Source organism: Nomascus leucogenys, chromosome 5 (genome assembly GCF_006542625.1).
Source record: "Nomascus leucogenys isolate Asia chromosome 5, Asia_NLE_v1, whole genome shotgun sequence".
In the NCBI taxonomy this organism is placed as follows: domain Eukaryota; kingdom Metazoa; phylum Chordata; class Mammalia; order Primates; family Hylobatidae; genus Nomascus; species Nomascus leucogenys.
Window position 1 is genome coordinate 11,542,922 of NC_044385.1, and position 20,169 is coordinate 11,563,090.

General features: G+C 39.0%; 1 protein-coding gene across 2 annotated transcripts in view; it reads left to right on the forward strand.

Annotated features, from left to right (window-relative positions):
- The first annotated feature begins 10,713 nt into the window (after nucleotides 1–10,713).
- HEATR1 (HEAT repeat containing 1) overlaps nucleotides 10,714–20,169 on the forward strand; it is a 55,386-nt gene continuing 45,930 nt past the window's right edge. Inside the window, exons 1-8 of one of the 2 annotated variants that reach the window (XR_004030063.1) lie at nucleotides 10,714–10,832; nucleotides 11,131–11,304; nucleotides 11,903–12,119; nucleotides 15,638–15,779; nucleotides 17,271–17,372; nucleotides 18,274–18,414; nucleotides 19,206–19,417; nucleotides 19,576–19,709. Coding sequence is in view for 1 of the 2 variants with exons in the window: in XM_003267301.4 (XP_003267349.1) it covers nucleotides 11,163–11,304; nucleotides 11,903–12,119; nucleotides 15,638–15,779; nucleotides 17,271–17,372; nucleotides 18,274–18,414; nucleotides 19,206–19,417; nucleotides 19,576–19,709 (1,090 nt within the window). In the remaining variant the exon portion in view is untranslated. The remainder of the gene's footprint in view (nucleotides 10,833–11,130; nucleotides 11,305–11,902; nucleotides 12,120–15,637; nucleotides 15,780–17,270; nucleotides 17,373–18,273; nucleotides 18,415–19,205; nucleotides 19,418–19,575; nucleotides 19,710–20,169) is intronic. The other variant, XM_003267301.4, reaches the window with a different exon arrangement.

Sequence of the window (20,169 nt, forward strand, 5' to 3'; positions counted from 1 at the left end):
ATTTAAATAATTGTTAATATATAGTCTCTAACAAGTAATTTATGTGGAGTCATTTATGGGAAAAAAATTTAAACTATATATATCAAGGTTTAAATATTACAGGCTGATTTAAAAGGGAAAATGACATCATGTAAAAAAATCATGGGTACCAATAGATAAATTAGAAAAAGAATCCTTGATTATTTTTGTTTAAAACTGTCAAGCTATTGTTTTATAAGTTTATGTTTAAATACATATACTTACATTAATTGTATTTATACTTAGCTGTATATAACCATATATTTTTAAAATTCACCATCCCATACAGTCTTTAACAATCCAGGATTGTTAAAGACTTCCAGAAATGAGGCCAGACACGGTGGTTCACGCCTGTAATCCCAGCACTTTGGGAGGCTGAGGCATGTGGATCACCTGAGGTCAGGAGTTCCAGACCAGCCTGGCTAACATGACCAAACCCTATCTCTACTAAAAATACAAAAATTAGCCGGATGTGGTGGTAGGCACCTGTAATCCCAGCTACTTGGGAGGCTGAGGCAAGGAGAATTGCTTGAACCCGGGAGGCAGAGGTTGCAGTGAGCCGAGATTGTGCCACTGCACTCCAGCCTGGGTGACACAGTAAGACTCTGTCTCAGAAAAAAAAAAAGATTTCCAGAAATGGAATCAGTAAATTCATGGGTATGAACATATGTTGAGTCCCTGATGCATAGTTCCAAACTGCTTCTGAAAGGGTGATACCACCTTATACTATCACTGGCAATCCATGAAAATATGAATTAAAATATGCCTTTTCCAGGAATAAATAATATTACTTTAAATAATATTACTAAATCTTAAATTATCATTATGAAATAATAAATAACATTGCTTTATAAAACTATTGCTTTAAAAGTTTTCTAATTTCTTTGGTATAAAGTGTATTATTCTAATCTACAAATTATTCTTTACATTGTTCTTTCTAACAGAGTTGAACATTTTCCTGTAAATTTAATAGTTAGATTTGTTGTGTGTGAATCTTTTGGTTATTGTTTTGACAGTTTATTAAAATCTTAGTGTTTTTCTAATTATTATTATGGGATATGTATTATATACATACAAATATGCATATGTAATATTATTCCTTTATCTTCTACATTTGTTGTTTTCTACTCTATTGCTTGTCTCTTCAATTTGTTTAATTTGTTTATGCATTATTTTAAAAAGTAGAACATACTTGAATTTTTAGTTTATATGTAGTTACATCTGCTGATCTTTTCCTCAATTTTTTTTTTCTGAAACTTCTAGGACGTCGTCTCTCATAGTCTCCTTAAAATTGATAAATACACAATTCTATTATTTCTTCTTTTTCTACTATCTAAGTTTTTATCTAACTTCTTTAGCATTTTGAGTATAATGAGCTTTGAGGTCGTTTTTTTCCTGTTTCTTGTGTGGGTGTTTATTGACTTTCTTGGATATATGAATTGGTCATTTTTTTTCAAGTCTGGAAAATGGCCATTTTCTCCTTAAATATATTTTGTCCCCCCGCCTCTTTTGGGCACTCCAATTACACATAGATTAGTCCATTGAAGTTGTCCCATAATTTATTGTTGCTTAGTTTATTTCAAAAAAATTCTCTTTTCTCTGTGTGTTTATATGTTTCATTTTGGATAGTTTCTGTTGCTATGCTTTCAACTTCACTAATATTTTCCTCTGTAATATCTACTTTGCCATTCTTCTCATGCAGTGTATTTTTCGTCTCATACATTATAGTTTTCTTCTGTAGTAGTTCAATGTAGGTCTCTTTAAAAAAATCTTCCATGTTTCTATTTAACTTTTTGAACATATGGAATATAGTTATACTAATTGTCTTTGTTGACTAATTCTAACACCTGCGTCAGTTCTGGGTCAGTTTCAATGGGTGCTTCTCCTCATGATGGTAGTATTTTCTTAGGTTGTACATGCTTTGCAATGTTTTTATTGGATCCCAGACACTGGGGAATTTACCTTGTTGGGTGTTGGATATTTTTGTATGTCCTATAGATATTCTTGAGCATTGTTCTAGAATGTGGCTAGGTCTCTTGGAAATGGCTTTATCTTTCAGGTTTTGCTTTGAGATATATTAGGTGGGTCCAGAGCAGTGCTCGTTCTAGGGCTAATTATTCCTCACTTGTGAGGCCAGACCCCTCAGTATACTTTGCACAACACTGTGAATCATGAGATTTTCAGTCTCACTGGTAGGAACAGGCTCTATTCCCAGCTCTGTGAATGTAGGTATTGCTTCCTCTAATCCTTTCAGATGGTTCTTTCATCACTTTGGGTAGTGTTCCCACAAGGAAGACCTGACCAGTACTCAGCTGAATATTCTTCAGCTCAGAGGGTTTATTGTGCTCTGCCTGGGTTTCCTCCTTGGGCTGTCTGGAAACTCTCCCAAGGCAGTAAACTGGGGCACTCCTAGGCTCACCTCATTTATTTCCTATCTCTCTGGGCTCATTAGTAACTTAGTTGCCTGATGATAGAGTCTTAAAAACTGTTGTTTCATACATTGCATCCATTCTTTCGTTACTTCCAGTGGGAGAATAAATATGATCTCTGTTACTCCATCCTGTTCAAAACTGTAATTTATTTAGGTACTCTGGATTCCATTCTTGTGTATAGATTGAGATGGATATCTATTGTTGTATTTTTATTCCACCAAAATTACTTAACCCAACATTAATTAGTAAACATTTTCTTCCCTGATGGTTTTTTATTTATTTATTTTTGAGACGGAGTCTCACTGTCACCCAGGCTGGACTGCAGTGGCACAATCTCAGCTCACTGCAATCTCCACCTCCCGGTTTCAAGCAATTCTCCTGCCTCAGCCTCCCCAGTGGCTGGGATTACAGGCACCAGTCACCATAACCAGCTAATTTTTGTATTTTTAGTAGAGACACGGTTTTGCCATGTTGGCCAGGCTGGTCTCGAACTCCTGACATCAGGTGATCCACCCACCTTGGCCTCCCGAAGTGCTGGGGTTACAGGCATGAGTCACTGCACCCGGCCCTGATGGTTTTTTTTATGTTTCCTTTGTGCTATCTTAAATACTCACATATATTGGAGTCTATTTCTGAATTAGCTATTTGGTCCTGGGGATCTATTTGTCAGTTTTTACCCTAGAACTATACTCCTTTACCTTCTGCTGCTTTGCCACATATTTTTAATATCTGATAATGCTAATATACCCTATTATATTTTTCCATTAAATGTTTCTCTGAGAATTTTTTAAAGGTATTCTAGTACACTTATCCTTTTATATATACTTTGGAATCATTTTGTCAAATTTGAAAAACCACTCTGGGATTTTTCTTGAGACTGAATTAAATATGTAAATTAACTTGGGGTTGGCAAATAAGCATTTTATACATTAATTTTCCTATCCAGGAACATAACAATCCATCTAATATAACAATCCATCTTCTCCACTCACTCAGAAACCTTTTGTTTTAATTTTCCATAAGGTTTTATAGCTTTATTCATGAAGATCTTCTTATAAGTTTAATTTACTCTCAGGTACTGCATGTGTGTGTGTTGCTATCGGAAATTGGCTCTTTTTCTGGTCAGCTTATTTTCCTACAGTTGTAGATAAATGTTGGCAGCACATGTATGTATGCATCTGTGTGTGTATACTTGCGCTGCCTAGTTTCCTATATTCCATACTAATTCCAGCTGTTTATAGAACGGAATCCTTGACTTTTCTAGGTATATAATCATGTAACTAGGAAATACTGATATTTTTGTTTCTTTCTTCCAATAACCCACATAAAACTAGACTGGCTTACTGTGTCTCGAAACCAGCCACAGCATAGAATTTCACTATAAAAAATACTAGTGGCTGGGCATGGTGGCTCACACCTGCCCTAATCCTAGCACTTTGCGAGTTTGAGGCAGGTAGATCACTTGAGGTCAGGAGTTTGAGACTAGCCTGGCCAACATGGTGAAACTCCGTCTTTACTAAAAATACAAAAATTAGCCGGGTGTGGTGGTGGACACCTGTAATCCCAGCTTCTTGGGAGGCTGAGGCAGGAGAATCTCTTGAACCCGGGAGGCAGAGGTTGCTGTAAGCCGAGATCATACCACTGGGGGACAAGAGTGAAACTCCATCTCAAAAAAAAAAAAAAAGAAAAGTAAAAAAGAAAGAAAGAAATACTAGTCACTCTCAAATAGAACTAAAAATAAATTGAAATTTTCACATAAGTCTTTTACGAATACCTAAGGAAGAATCCATACATACTATCTAGTATGTAATATTACCTCACACAGGGAGCTGCCCTTCTCTCTAACTTCCTCCCAAAACTCTTTCTGTCCCAAATTTCCCTTCAAAACCATCTCACATAGAACCAAGTCCTTCTGTCCCTTACCTCCTCCCCAAAACTGTCCTGGATAATTCTTTGCTACCATATTTATATGATAAATATGCTGGTTTCACCTGCTGGCTCTCCCAGTTCTCAACTTCATCATTGCCTTCATCAATAAGAAGTGTCCCCAGTGGCAAATAGTCAATAGAAGCTAACTTAGAATGTGGTGAGGATGAGAGAAGAAAGGGATTCAGGCTACTCACATCTAAATTTAATGTATTTATTAAACAATGACTTTGAATGATTCTCATTAGCCAAGAATATCTAAATATTAAGTCCTGTAGTTCTCTAAACAACCTTTGAAGGCATTATTTTTATGGCATTTTTATGACACATGGAAGCGTTCATGAACCAATTTTTAGATAACTGTATATAATTTTCCATTTTAAAAAATGTGAAAACTGATACTTGCATAAGGCAACTGGGGATACCGCTGAATGCCCTCTGGGGTCAGGAAAAACCTTTGGTGCCACCTGCTGGTTTCCAAAGATGTTTCAGGATCTTTCTCCTGTTGACTTCCAAATCTTTTTTTTTTTTTTTTTTTTTTTTTTTTTTTTTCAGTTCCTAGCTCCCTCCCAGCACATTTCAAAATAACCAGAAAAAATAATTATAAATTTTTTGGTAGCAAGAGCACAAGTGCTCAAGTTTATAAAAATGCAAATAAATTTGTTTGGGATGCAATATGACGAAACACATACTTCTCAATCATTTAACTAGTCAAGTATTTTTTAGCATATTGCCAAAATGTACATTTTATATGTTGACTTTACATTGCCAATAACATACATCCTATTTGTTTTCTCATTATTTTTCTTTCTTTTTTTTATTTTTACTTTCTGAGACTTCCTCTGGTGCCCAGGCTGGAGTTCAGTGGTGCAATTTCAGCTCACTTCAACCTCCGCCTCCCAGGCTCAACTGATCCTCCCATTTTCAGCCTCCCGGGTAGGTGCGTGCTACCATGCCCGGCTAATTTTTGTGCTCTTTGTAGAGGTGGAGTTTCCTCATGTTGCTCAGACTGGTCTTGAATTCCTGGGCTCAAGCGATATGCCACCCTTGGCCTCTCGACCTGCTGGGTTTACAAGCGTGAGCCACTGAGCCCAGTAACAGATTTGTTTTCAAGTGGACGGTATCCCATCAGTTGTGATATATGATGTAAATACTCCACTAATAATAAAACTTTGAAGTTTCTGAAAATTTTACTTTTATTATAGTTAGAATAATTCTAAGTTATTCCTATAATAATGCTACACTTATTCACTTGCATTCTGATTCACATTTCTTGAACAGGAAGGAGATACAGATACAGCTTACGCACATTTACATTCATTCATTCAGTCGGTCAATAAATATGTATTGTTAACCACGTTCCAGGTACTTTATTTGGTAGTTAGGATTTAGTAGTAAACATGAGAAAGTCTTCCACATCGTCCTTAGATCCTGATCTCTGCGTGTCACAAATCATACAAAATAAATTTGCTTAAAAATGTGGGAACCTGCCTTTCAAAACCTACCATTTAGTACTACTGTGGCATAACCTATAAACCTAAACATAGACCCTCATGATTTATACATTTAAGCTTATGGGAAATAGGTCTCTTGTCCCATGTCCTGAAAGTAAAAGACAACCCTGCCTGAAACCCTGAATATCCGTGGATTGTACTATTTCTGGACGCTGCTTAAGAGCATAGGGAGAATTTGTCTTTTTGTTCGTTTTTTGTTTCGTTTTATTTTTGAGACAGAGTTTCGCCCTTGTTGCCCAGGCTGGAGTGCAAATGGTGCAATCTGGGCTCACTGCAACCTCCACCTCCCGGTTCAAGAGATTCTCCTGCCTCAGCCTCCCTACTAGCTGGGATTACAGGCATGCGCCACCACGCCCTGCCAATTTTTTTTTAGTAGAGTCGGGATTAGTATTATTAGTAGAGACGGGGTTTCACCATGTTGGCCAGGCTGGTCTCAAACTCCTGACCTCAGGTGATCTGCCTGCCTCAGCCTCCAAAGTGCTGGGATTACAGGCATGAACCACCGCACCTGGCCGGGACCCAACCAGGATGCTGGATACAGAAATGCTTAGGTAAGAGAAAAGAAAAGTTAATTTGTCACACTCTTCCTTTCAAACTACATGAACGTATTTTTGCATTATAAAGTAGTATATCTAAGTAGTTCCAAACATGTAATTTCTTATTTCCTTTCCCCCCCCCCGCTCCCCCCCAATTTATGGTTCTGGATATACTCAGCAACTAGTGTAGAATTCTCAACAATCAGATATGGTTGCTGAGGAACATTTAACAATATTAAACAATTCACATGACTCTGAAATTTGAAATTAGGTAGATACAGACATAACATGAACAAAGGGTGATACAAATTCTTTACACTGGCAACTAGGTGGACATTGAATGATATGCTTGTGAGTAATTTATGAACAATTTCATTAAGCAATATTTACCAAAAAATACAACTTTAGATTTATTTATTTATTTATTTATAATTTTACTTAAAATTTTGTCACTAATTAAACCCCGTCTCTACTAAAAATACAAAAATTAGCTGGGTGTGGTGGCAGGCACCTGTAATCCCAGCTACTTGGGAAGCTGAGGCAGAGAATTGCTTGAACCCGGGAAGCGGGGGTTGCAGTGAGCTGAGATCGCGCCGCCACACTCCAGCCTGGGCGACAGAGCAAGACTCCATCTCAAAAGAAAGAAAAAAATGTTGTCATTAATTATATTTCACATCTTATAAGAAAGGTAAATCTTTTGAAACAAGTGAAAAAGATGTAATGTATTGCTTTTTAATTTAATTTATATTTTTATTAAAACATTCAAACTTTATACATTTTGAATATAATTACATTTTATTTTTAATCCTTCGTGATCATTTCTGATAGAACACAATTACATGAAAATCTTGATTACACCGCATACATGGTAATTTTGCTGAAATGAAGGTAAATTTTCATGGGCTAAATATACAGGAAATGTATTAACTGTAGATGTCTTTATTACTCATCCAAAATCATCAGCCAATCAACAGGACACCCAGATGGGTATGATAATAATTAAATGCAATCAGATTTTGCTGATTTTCAGCTATATAAAAACATTTTTGTTTTGCCATTATACATGTTTACTCACCAATATTGAGAGTTATAGCCTATCCTAGTTAATAATGTGTTAATTTATAACTTTTAAATATTTACACCTGCAGCAGTGAGTCTATCTGTACTCTTTCTCAGGCATCATAAATCTTAGGGATGGGCTTTATGCCAACGTGCTGAAGCCAGTATTATAGTGAGGGAATACAAGAAATAAACAGGTAAACAAACGGACAAATCAGGTCATTTCAAGTAGTGATAGTGGCTATGAAGAAAATACCAGCTTGGCACATCTGACGGACAGAAAGGATCCCTTGTGATTGGAGTGGAGTAAATGCCAAGATCAATCCTACCTGGGATGACCTCAATTTTTTCAAGACTTCTCATTCAGATCTCAGCTTAAATTCAAGTTTCAGCTTAAAGTTAGGTCTCAGATTAAATTCAGGTCTCAGTTTAAAGGTCGCCAACAACTCAAACTAATGACACCTTCTAATCATTCCTATCATATGGCTTTGTATTATTGTCATCAAGCACTTATCACATTACCTGGTTGTTTTCGGTTTATCTGTTTGTGTATTGCCTCCCTGCTGGAATGCAAATTGCACAAGAGCAAAGACCTCAGTCTCCTCTTTTTTTTTTTTTTTTTTGAGACGGAGTCTCACTCTGTTGCCCAGGCTGGAGTGCAGTGGCGCCATTTTGGCTCACTGCAAGCTCCGCCTCCCAGGTTCACACCATTCTCCTGCTTCAGCCTTCCGAGTAGCTGGGACTACAGGCGTCCGCCACCACGCCCGGCTAATTTTTTGGTATTTTTAGTAGAGACGGGGTTTCACCGAATGACCTCAGTCTCTCGTTCACCTCCATACCCTCGGCCTGTTATAAGTACACATGGAACGAATCAAGGTATCTGTACTCTGGATTACAAGGGGCGGTGGGGTAGGAGAGGGAGAATATCCTTTTAAAAAACTCATTCAAATCATTCTTACAAATTTGCTTTTTTTAAGGTAAAGTCCGTGCCATGAACAGTGATTGAAATGAGGACTAGAATTCACCACTCTACTGTGAGAACTCCCTCGCCAATCAGAAAAAAAGAATGTATGGTTAAAATGTCATCTCTGAAAACAATGTTTTTCCTTATATCAAGAAATACATGTCAATTGTGGCTAAAATTATGGATTTAATAATTATAAATAGCAAAAGCCATGAAAAGGATTATTAGGTAGGAGAATTGCAGAGTACCTAAGACCTATAACTGGTATTTTAAATTCAAAAACATGAGAAATTAAGTTTGTTCTGGTCCTCAATTGAATAATCTGTGAGACAGGCACATAATTAGAAAGTTCGAGGATGTAATAATCAGAACAAATCCAAATAATTCTTTTAAAATGGATAAAAATATATAATTCAAGATTATTACATTTTTTAAAACCAAAGCTTTTTTAAAAAATAAATTACATTTACGAACATCTGACTTGTTTTCCTTTTTACTTTCCAAAGTAAAATTCGGCATGGCACTATATACCATCACAGCTGACATAGAAAGGACTGAGTCAAATCTTTGTAGCACTTTTTAAAGTTTCACTTACTAAAGCTTTTAAAAAATATATAGGGTATTTTTTAAGCAAAAAAAGCAAATTATCTTATCGATAAAACAGACCTGGTGTTCATTTCTTATAAAGTACCAAAAGCTGATTGCTTCTGTAAAGGTAAAATTCCTGTGACACGTTAGAAAGAAAAAAAAATTCCTTTGAGAGATATGTTCGTAAGAATGAAATAGGTACTACTAGAATTTTCATGTTATTCTCTGCAAGGCACTCAACACCACATGAAAAGAAGATTATTAACAGTCAGCAGTCAGTAGAAATATTAATAACTGAAGAAAATATTTGGTTGTTTTCAATGCTTTTAAAGCAAACCAACAACAAAAGACTCTGTTTGTAAATGGGAGAGAATCTGCATGAAGTATAGAAAACCGGGGCCTCCAAATTTGTAGCCGTGTTTCCGACATTCTCCAGGAAAGACTGTTACAGAAAGACTTGACCCCCTGGCCTCGCAGAGCTCTTCAGAGAAATTAATGCATCCAGAAAAGACAGAGCAACCGATCTCACTCCTTTGTCTGGAAGACGTCAGTTCATCCTAGTTCTAGCACATACCAGTGTTTTGGAAACAGATTAGGTATATTCATACATAAGGATACTCTTCCGCAACACTATTTGTAGTGACGCCAAGAAGACCAGTGGTTGCGGGAATCTTCGCAAACAGGGAAGAGACAACTTTTAGGGGCGATGGAAACTGTGATTTTGACTGGGGAGGTCATTACACCTATACATGCATTTGCTAAAAGTCATGAAACTCTTCCACTGACGTGGGTGCAACCATTGTTTGTAAATTATACCTCAATAGGATTCGATTAATTTATTTATTGAGACAGTCTCGCTCTGTGGAGTGCAGTGGTGCGATCTTGGCTCACTGCAACCTCCGACTCCCGGGTTCCAGCGATTGTTCTGCCTCAGCTTTCCTAGTAGCTGGGATTACAGGCGCCCGCCACCACGTCCGGCTAATTCTTTTATTTTTATTAGAGACGGGGTTTCGCTATGTTGGCCAGGCTGGTCCCGAACTCCTGACCTCAGGTGATCAGCCAGCCTCAGCTTCCCAAAGTGCTGGGATTACAGGCTGCGCCTGACTAGGATTCGTTTTGAAAGAAAAAAATATATGCCATATACCCCTCGGGAATGGAAACAAAGAGGAGTGACAAGATCTCCCCCAAGCTCTGGAGCGGTGGAGTCCAGGACTTATAGATCGGTTTGCACTAGGAGCAGAAGCTCATCTCACGACAAACTCGGCCTCTTCCCACTTTGTAGAGTAAGTAACAAGCTCAGAGAGATGAAATAATTTGGTGGCGTTAACCCGGCCGACAAGGCGCCAGCGCCAGGATTTGAACCCAAACCACGTGACTTCACAACCTGTAGCTTTCAGCACTACGCGGTGCTGCTGGCACCTAGTAAAGGCTGGATATGTACTGAATGAATGATTCCGGCTACGGATCCTTAAAGCCCACAGAAGGCCCATCCAGAGACCGAAAGCTTCAAACACAAGCCGCAGCGCAGACCGCTAGACCGGAGATACAGAGGCGAAGCTCAGACTTGAGCCTGAGTCCAGCGGGCTGAGGGGCGGGCTTTCGTCTCGGGAGGCGGAGCTGTCTCGTAGCATTCCCGGCAAGCTTGAACCTCTTCACTTGCCGTAGCGCCTGCAGCCGGAAGCTGCTCTACAGCATGCTTTAGGTTTCCGGGTGAGGGTTGGGCTCGTTGGTACCATGTGGGAACTGCTGTGAAGAGTTGTTGCCTTCCAAGATACACCCAAATTCCCAGTTCCAAGTAAGGAGGAGCACAGAGCCGCTTGATGTGGCTGCGGATGGGGGCGGCCTATCGAGGGAGGGTAAGAGTTTTCCGGATATCTGCGGAATCAGGGTGGAAGGAAAGCCTTGGCGCGGTCGCCGGTACTGTAATTAGTTGTTAACGCTGTTGCCATCGTCTTTGCATCTCCGGGGGTCCACAAATCTCAGGACAGCCGCGTTGTGTGTCCATGACGGCGCTGAGCGCAGAGGAAAATTGTTTGTTTACGAGGCGCCTTATAGTTTCGTAGAAACTTCTCAAATTGGTTACGTTTTTTTAGCCCGTGTCATTAAAATTCCGCTGGCGTGAAAGATGACCTCCTTAGCCCAGCAGCTGCAACGACTCGCCCTCCCTCAAAGTGATGCCAGCCTCTTATCTAGAGATGAAGTTGCCTCTTTGTTGTTTGACCCTAAGGAAGCGGCCACAATCGACAGGGACACCGCCTTTGCCATTGGTGAGCCATTTTTTAACTTAGAAAAGCTCTTTGAAGCGTTTGTTTTCTGGATGGTACTTTTTTTTTTTCTTGTTTTCCTTTCTGCCCCGTCCTCTTCCTTAGCAGTTTCTAGCATGTTGACGTATATTTTTAAGGGAAAGAGAACATAACAGCCAGGTGCTTGGTGCCTGAAATGTTTATGAGTAGAGGTATCTGGATTTCACAGATGAAGAAACAAAATTAGAGAGGTCAACTAATATGTCAAAAAGGAGAACAGCTAAAAGAGGAATGGAGACAGTGACTGGGGTGACGGAGAAGTCTTCTCAGGGTACTGGCCTAGTTATTGTAGGGGATATCCAAAAAAAAAAACAATGTTCCTTGCCACAAGTACTTTCTGTTCTAGTAGATGAGATAGGATTTACTCATGAGATAGGATTTACTCATGAGATAGGATTTACTCTATATGTTGAAAACTAGAAATCAGTGTTTGGGACTGTATTATAAATTATATGTACTTAATTCAGAGACTTCTTAGGAGTAAGTAAAACTGTAAAAGAGGGGTGGGATGAGTTTGCTTATGAAGAATTGGTAAATAAACTGGCCTTTTTTGAAATTTTAGGATGCACTGGCCTGGAAGAGTTGCTTGGAATTGATTCTTCCTTTGAGCAGTTTGAAGCACCGTTGTTCAGTCAGCTAGCAAAAACCTTGGAGCGAAGTGTTCAGACCAAAGCAGTAAACAAACAGTTGGATGAAAACATTTCATTATTCCTTATTCACTTGTCGCCTTACTTCCTGCTTAAGCCAGCGCAGAAGTGTCTGGAGTGGTTGATTCACAGGTAACTAATAGAGTTACAGAAATAACTATGGGCTAATCACTTTGGTCTTTTAAAAAATTAAGTAGTTGAGAACACTTATCAAGTTAAAGCTGAAAAATTAGATATATTAAGAGATTGATACAATGTCCATTGTGTGAGATAAGCATGCTCTTCTGCCTTTAAGTTCTTTTTTGTTGATAGTGAAAAGTAGAACTACTGATGATTTTGAGTAAATGGTCTAACCTCATTAGTTTTTTGTTTTTTTTTTTTTTTTTTTTGAGCTAGGGTCTTGCTCTGTCACTCAGGCTGGTGTGCGATAGCGAAATCTTGGCTCACTGAAACCTCTGCCTCCCAGGTTCAAGCAATTCTCCCACCTCAGCCTCCCAAGTAGCTGGGATTACAGACACCTGCCATAATGCCTGGCTAAGTTTTGTGTTTTTGTAGAGATGGGGTTTCACCGTGTTAGCCAGGCTGGTCTTGAATCCCTGACCTCAGGTGATCCAACCGCCTTGGCCTCCCAAAGTACTGGGATTACAGGCGTGAGCCACTTCGCCCAGCCTAACCTCATTAGTTCTGAGGAGCCCATGTCACTTTGCCATTACAGCTTGTTCCTGCACACTTGGGGCACTGAGTATTAAGCTTCTTTCTTGGCAAAACAACAAAATGGTTAGGGAAGCAGGCAGTGTTATCCTCTGAAATACTATTGAGAAAAAACAATGATAGCTAATGTGTTTTGAGCATTTATACACCAGGCCCTGGTAAGCACTTTACCTGCATTATCTCATTTAATTCTCACAGCATTCCTCTGGTGAGAGTATTTGTATTATCCTTGTTTTACAGTTGAGAAAACTGAGGCTTAGAGGGGTTGAGTTCCTTGAGTCACACAGCTAGTAAGTGGCAGAGCTAGGATACAACTGAAGTTTATTTCCAAGGTCTGATCTTTTATCTGCTTTGGGAATTGTCTCAGTAAGTTTGCTCAGTTTATTTTCTCGCATACTGGTATCACATCACAGCATACACATTTTTGTTTTGTTTATTCTCCCTATAGATACATATACATTTTTTCGAGACAGTCTTGCACTGTTGCCCAGGCTGCAGTGCAGTGGCACAATCTTGGCTCGCTGCAACCTCCGCCTCCCAGGTTCAAGTGATTCTCCTGCCTCAGCCTCCCAAGTAGCTGGGATTACAGGCGCCCACCACCACGCCCAGCTAATTTTTTGTATTTTTTTTTAGTAAAGATGGGGTTTCACCATGTTGGCCAGGCTGGTCTCAAACTCCTGACCTCGTGATCCACCCGCCTCAGCCTCCCAAAGTGCTGGTGTGAGCCACCACAGCCACTGCACACGGATGGCTGTCTTTTTTTTTTTTTTTTTTGATCGTCAGGATTTCACTCTATCACCCAGGCTGGAGTGCAGTGGTGTGGTCATGGCCCACTTGACCTCCAGGGCTCAAATGATCCTCTGATCTCAGCCACACAAGTAGCTGAGATTACAGGCTTGCACCACCATGCCCAGCTAGTTTTTTTTTTAATTTTTTGTAGAGACAGCGTCTCACTTTGTTGCCCAAGCTGGTCTGGAACTCCTGGCCTCAAGCGATCCTCCTGCCTCATCGGCCTCCCAAAGTGCTGGGGTTACAGGCATGAGCCACCACACCCAGTCCAACTTACATGTTTTAAAAGTAGATTTCTATTCCATTAATTGGAGACATGGCTTCAAGACCAGCCTGGCCAGCATGGTAAAACCCGTCTCTGTGAAAAATACAAAAATTAGCTGGGTGCAGTGGCGAGCACTTGTAATTCCAGCTACTTGGAAGGCTGAGGCAGGAGAATCACTTGAATCCAGGAGATGGATTTTGCAGTGAGCTGAGATCACGCCACTGCACTCCAGCCTGGGTAACGGAGGGAGACTCCGTATCAAAAAAAACAAAAAATGGAGACATGGGGATAAACTAATTTTTTTTCAAGAAGCAAGTGAGTCATCAAGAAAACATAATTTTAACTTGGGTCTTCTGATTGTCAACATTAGGACAATCAGACAAAAAAGAATATTTAAAAGTCTAATATTTCCATCTGTTTTCTAGCACCTAATTTTACCCCCAAATAGATCATTAATGTAAGGAATACTTTTTGCATTTGATTTTTCATTTATTCAGATAACTTCAAATACTAAGCTCAGTACACAGATAAGTAGATTGCCCTTGATGACTGTTTTGAAATAAATGCCATAATAAAGGATTAAGCACAGTTTTGTGGATATAGTTCTGCCTGGAATAGTTGAAGAAAGCTTCATGGAAAAAGTAACTGCTTGGATAGTGCTAAAACCGTATGTCAAACTAATAGGCTGGGTTCAGTGGCTCACACCTGTAATCCCAGCACTTTGGGAGGCTGAGGCGAGCCAATCACTTGAGATCAGGAGTTTGAGACCAGCCTGGCCAACATGGTGAATCCCTGTTTCTACTAGAAATACAAAAAAATTAGTTGGGTGTGGTGGTGTGCACCTGTAATTCCAGCTGCTCGGGAGGCTGGGGCATGAGAGTTGCTTGAACTCAGGAGGTGAAGGTTGCAGTGAGCCGAGATCACACCACCGTACTCCAGCCTGGGTGACCAAGTAGACTCTGTCTCAAAAAAAAAAAAAAAAAAAGCAATGAAAGGCAACGTATGGTACTGTTAAAAAAAAGTACATGATGTGAAAGGATGGGAGAGTTTTCACAGAAGAGGAATCAGTTGGCAGAATTAGAAAAAGCATCTCAGCCAGGTGTAGTGGCTCACGCCTGTAGTCCTAGCACTTTGGTAGGCTGAGGCAGGTAGATTGCCTGAGCTCAGGAGTTGGAGACCAGCCTGGGCAACATGGTGAAACCCCATCTCTACTAAAGTAAAAAAAAAAATTAGCTGGGCATGGTGGTGTGCGCTTGTAGTCCCAGCTACTTGGGAGGCGGAGGCAAGGAGAATCTCTTAAACTCAGAGATGGAGGTTGCAGTGAGCTGAGATTGTGCCACTGCACTCCAGCCTGGGCAACAGCAAGACTCCCTCTCAAAAAAAAAAAAGTTGAGAGACCAGCCTGGGCAACATAGGGAGACCTAGTCTCTACACAGAAATAAAAAATTAGCCAACTGTGATGGTTCTCACCTGTGGTCCTAGCTACTCAGGAGACCTAGGTGGGAGGATCACTTGAGCCTGGGAGGTCGAGGCTACAGTGAGCTGTGATCGTGCCACTGCACTCCAGCCTGAGTGGCAGAGCAAGATTCTATTTCAAAAAAATAAATAAAAATTTTAAAGCTGAGAGAAAGTTAATGGGATGTATATTTTGATGTGGAATATTCAAAGATATTGCATAGGAATTGGCTGGACCATGTTGAGGGATATGTGAATGCAAAATTGAGGACTTTTTAAATGCTCTGTATCTTGATTATAATTATGTGATTTTTACTGCTACTCATTCTAGGTTGTTTTAGCTCATTAATATACAGTTTGGGCATGTGAGGAAATAGGTGCTTATTATTAAGTTTTGTGTCCAGTTGGACTGTTTGCTTTTTTTCCTCAGGTTCCATATACATCTCTATAATCAAGATAGCCTCATTGCTTGTGTTCTGCCATACCACGAGACAAGAATATTTGTGCGAGTCATACAGCTTCTAAAAATTAATAATTCAAAGCACAAATGGTTCTGGTTGTTGCCAGTTAAGGTATGATTGCTGAATGACACGTCTGTAATCATTACAGATCTTGATTAAGGGATTTAATTAGGAAAAAATAAGTCAGTGCTCCTGGGGATAGTCCAGATAACTACCTCCATCATTTTTATTTCCTAACTTCCAATTGAAACTATTATTAATGTTAATAATATTTAGCTTTTATGTAGTATCTGACGTCAGGCTAGGCAGTGTACATTATATTATCTTGGATTATCACAAAACTTCATTTTTACAGATGAGGACAGGCCACTTGCCAAAGTTCACATAACTATAAAGTGGCTGAGTTGAGATTTGAACCCCAATCTGATTCCAGAGCTTGTGCCTTTCTATCGTACCATGCTGTTTGGCATTTTAAATTTGGAACTGAGAACTTAAAAAAAAGTTGAAGGCGAAGAAAGGCAGAAAATACTTACAAAAATTAAAAGGATAAAGATAACTTCAGGGGCTTCAATAATTTATTAAAGTTGTGAGGAGGATGCTAGGAATTAATATACAGACGAATAAAAGGATGCTCATATAGCAGGAAGGGTCTGGGTAAGAAAAGACAGCATGGTATTGTAGGAAAACCAACTGACTAACCGTCAGCACTTTGTTTGCAACATGTGGTAGAGGAAAGTAAATGTACGTTGTTAGCAGGAACTTGACTGCATGTTGAGCATGGTGATCAGGGTAGGAGGGGAGGCAAATGGGGATGAAAGTAAGCTAACAGATCATAGGGCTGTGCACATTAGGCTGATGACGGTAATGGAGTCAGTGTTCAGAATTAGTAAGACAGGAGTAATGAGAACTTTTTAATTAGGATAATTTAAGAATCTGAATGTAAAGCATGTGAACTAAAGTACGTTGGAGAAGGCCAGCCTTCTCCAAATAATTTCAAGATTTCAAGAAATTATCAAAAATAATTTCAAAATTATTCTTCCTCTGATCCACCTTGGACCTTGCTGCTCCCTAGGCACTCTTATTCCAGGTATCCAAACTCCACTCACCTACTAAAGTTCACTTAAAATTCTCCTTTCATTTATTTAATCAATATTTATTGAGCATCTATTACATACCATGTACAATGCTAGATGGTGGGAATAGTGGTATCAGTTGTGCAGGTTCATAGTCTATTTCTTTTCTTAGTGTTATTATAAAGCAATGACAGAAGCGTATCATATTGACTCAGAAACTAAATCGAACCAGTAAAATTACTGAGAATCTAGAGAATCCAGATTCTGATAAATACCTTTCAAAATGTGACGTGTGATAAGCAAACATTTTTCACTAAATACCCCTGCCCTCATTGCTGACCTTCTCTTTTGAATTTCTAAGTTTACATGATTTTATGTGTTAATTTCATCACCACCACCAGTTATAAGGAGAGATTATATTTTTTATGTATGAATTGGAGCAGTATGAAGACATTACTTGGGTAAATACTTTAAAATAAGGATCAGTTGAAGAATGTCGCTAATAGTTTGTTCTTTCCGTCAATAACAGCAATCTGGAGTGCCCTTAGCTAAAGGAACTTTGATTACCCACTGCTACAAAGATCTTGGATTCATGGATTTCATTTGCAGTTTGGTGACAAAATCTGTGAAGGTGAGCAGTCTGTTTTTTCATGAGTATATAATTTTATGAAAAGATTGCTTGCTTTGAATGAAGAAAACATACTAAAGCATTCCCTAATAACAATGGTACTTTGGATAAGTGTATTTTGTTAAATGGTCTGGTGTTTTGAAGCAGAAGCAGTTTGAGAGTCCGTATTTTTTTTTTTTTAAGAATCAGTCTTTTATCACCAAAGGTGTTTTTCTACAAAACTAAATGTCTATTCCTTGCCAGATTCTAGTTACAGTGACTATTCGAAGAGACTGTCTAGAAATGTCAGGAATATTCAACCTGGGAAAGCTGTTTAAAAAATTTTAAGGCCAGGCGCGGTGGCTCACGCCTGTAATCCCAGCACTTTGGGAGGCCAAGGTAGGTGGATCACTTGAAGTCAGGAGTTTGAGACCAGCCTGGCCAACATGGTGAAACACCGTCTCTACTAAAAATACTAAAATAAACTGGGCATGGTGGGGCATGCCTGTAATTCCAGCTACTCGGGAGGCTGAGGCAGGAGAAACGCTTGAACCTGGGAGGCGGAGGTTGCAGTGACCCAAGATCGTGCCACTGTACTGCAACCTGGGCGACAGAGTGAGACTCAGTCTCAAAAAAAAAACCATAAATTTAAAAAATAAAAATGTTAGGAATATCATTAGGCAGTTAATTCTTGTCACATTGTGTATTTATTCATTGTTGCATATGGTAATTCAGGAGAGCTGTAAATATTTATCTGGTCTTTCACTTTTTTTTTTTTTTTTTTTTTTGGAGACGTGGTCTTGCTCTGTCGCCCAGGCTAGAGTACAGTGGTGCCATCATAGTTCATTGAAGTCTCAGCCTTGAACTCCTGGCCTCAAGCAGTCCTTCACTGTTAAATGTGTTTTGTTTGTGTTCCTTCTTTCAGGTTTTTGCTGAGTACCCGGGCAGCTCAGCTCAGTTGAGGGTGCTCTTGGCTTTCTATGCTTCTACCATAGTGTCAGCGCTGGTAGCTGCAGAGGACGTATCAGACAATATCATCGCCAAACTATTTCCCTATATCCAAAAGGTTGGCACTGCTGATGTGTTAAGTAGATTATTTTGTACTTAAAGGAATTTTCCTGCTTTCGAAAGTTTTTTTAGATTTAAGTGTTTTTAAATTGACAGTTTATTTCAGATGATAGATGAGATTTAGCCTTTAGGTTGAAAATATGACACTTTTTTATTAGAAACTCACCGGACTGGGACCTTAATTAGGACTCTTAAGAATAAATATTGGCTGTCTGGTCCTGCCGCCATCTCCTAGATTGATTTCCATAGCAGTCTTTGTACCTCACTAGAAGGAGGATGGAGCAGACAGTCTCTTCGAGGTGTGAGCAGCCTCTCAGTATTCTTTGTGCACTGGCTCCTGCCTCTCAGCATTTCTCCTTCCCAAGTGCCTTGTTGCCTGCTGCCTTCCCAGGTGCCCTGTGGAGGTACTGCTTTCGCTTCCCACCAGTGTCCCAACTTGTTATCGTTCATCAGACTTGTTTCTTCCATTAGTGATCTGATTGAGGTCTCCCTCCCATAAGTAGGATTTTATGTATAAAAGAAGAGCTTACTGGCTCCTGTTAGGACATGCGGTAGATGTTTGAGTTGGGGAATTTTCTGAGATCCTTTGTCTCGTCCAACAGACTTGTCTCATCTCTGTATCCACTCTGAAAAGGGGGTCAACTCCTTTATTGTTTATGTCTGAAGAGTGATTGACTATGCATTAGGTTGTATTAATCTCTATGACATTTCTAATTTGTCAGATTAACATTTAAAGTAGCAGAAAATAATATGGTTTATCATTTTTTGTTATATTTAAAAAATATTTAGGGATTGAAATCATCTTTACCAGATTACAGAGCTGCAACATACATGATAGTATGTCAGATTTCTGTGAAAGTGACCATGGAAGATACCTTTGTGAATTCATTGGCATCACAGATCATCAGAACATTGACCAAGATTCCCTCTTTGATCAAGGATGGATTAAGTTGCTTGATAGTGCTCCTGCAGAGACAGAAGCCAGAGAGCCTTGGGAAAAAGTATGTACAGTTGAATTGAGAAATGGTGCTAGTCAGAGGTGAATAAAATTATTTTGAATAATTTTTTTTGTAAGATAAGTGATTATGTATTTTTTTATATTGTCACTTATTGTCTAACTTGTAAAGTCAACACGATATGTACTTTTGCTTCTTCAAAGGCCATTCTCTCACTTATGTAATGTTCCTGATCTTATTACAATACTTCATGGGATTTCTGAAGCTTACGATGTCAGTCCTCTTCTGCGTTACATGCTTCCCCATCTGGTTGTCTCCATCATTCATCATGTTACAGGTATGTGGTTTTATATTTTTTATCCAGAAATTTTCTAAGATTTGATCTTAAAATAGTAACTATATCCTGGTTAACGGCTTTAAAATATTTAAAATTTTTGTTTTCCAGTTGTTCTTGTGTAACTTGTCTATTTCTTAAGTGAGAAACATCTGGGGTGGGGAGCGGGTTAGTTGAAGAGAGATCCTTGTTAATTGAGTAATTTCTTAGAATTCTACCTTTCTTTAGATCTGTGTTCATAAATACTTAAATAGTCTCTACATGAAAAAGAGTGGAATAATTTTAAAATTTATTACTGAGTAAACCTTTGCCTTCTCATTTAGGTATTTAATGAACTTTAGTGATTCATTTACAATGAATATCTCATCCAGTTGCCAAAAAAGTTTTTTCCCTAGAGTAATTAAAAATATAAGACGAAGAAAATTTTTATACATAAAAATCCAAATTATGAAACAAAGCAAAA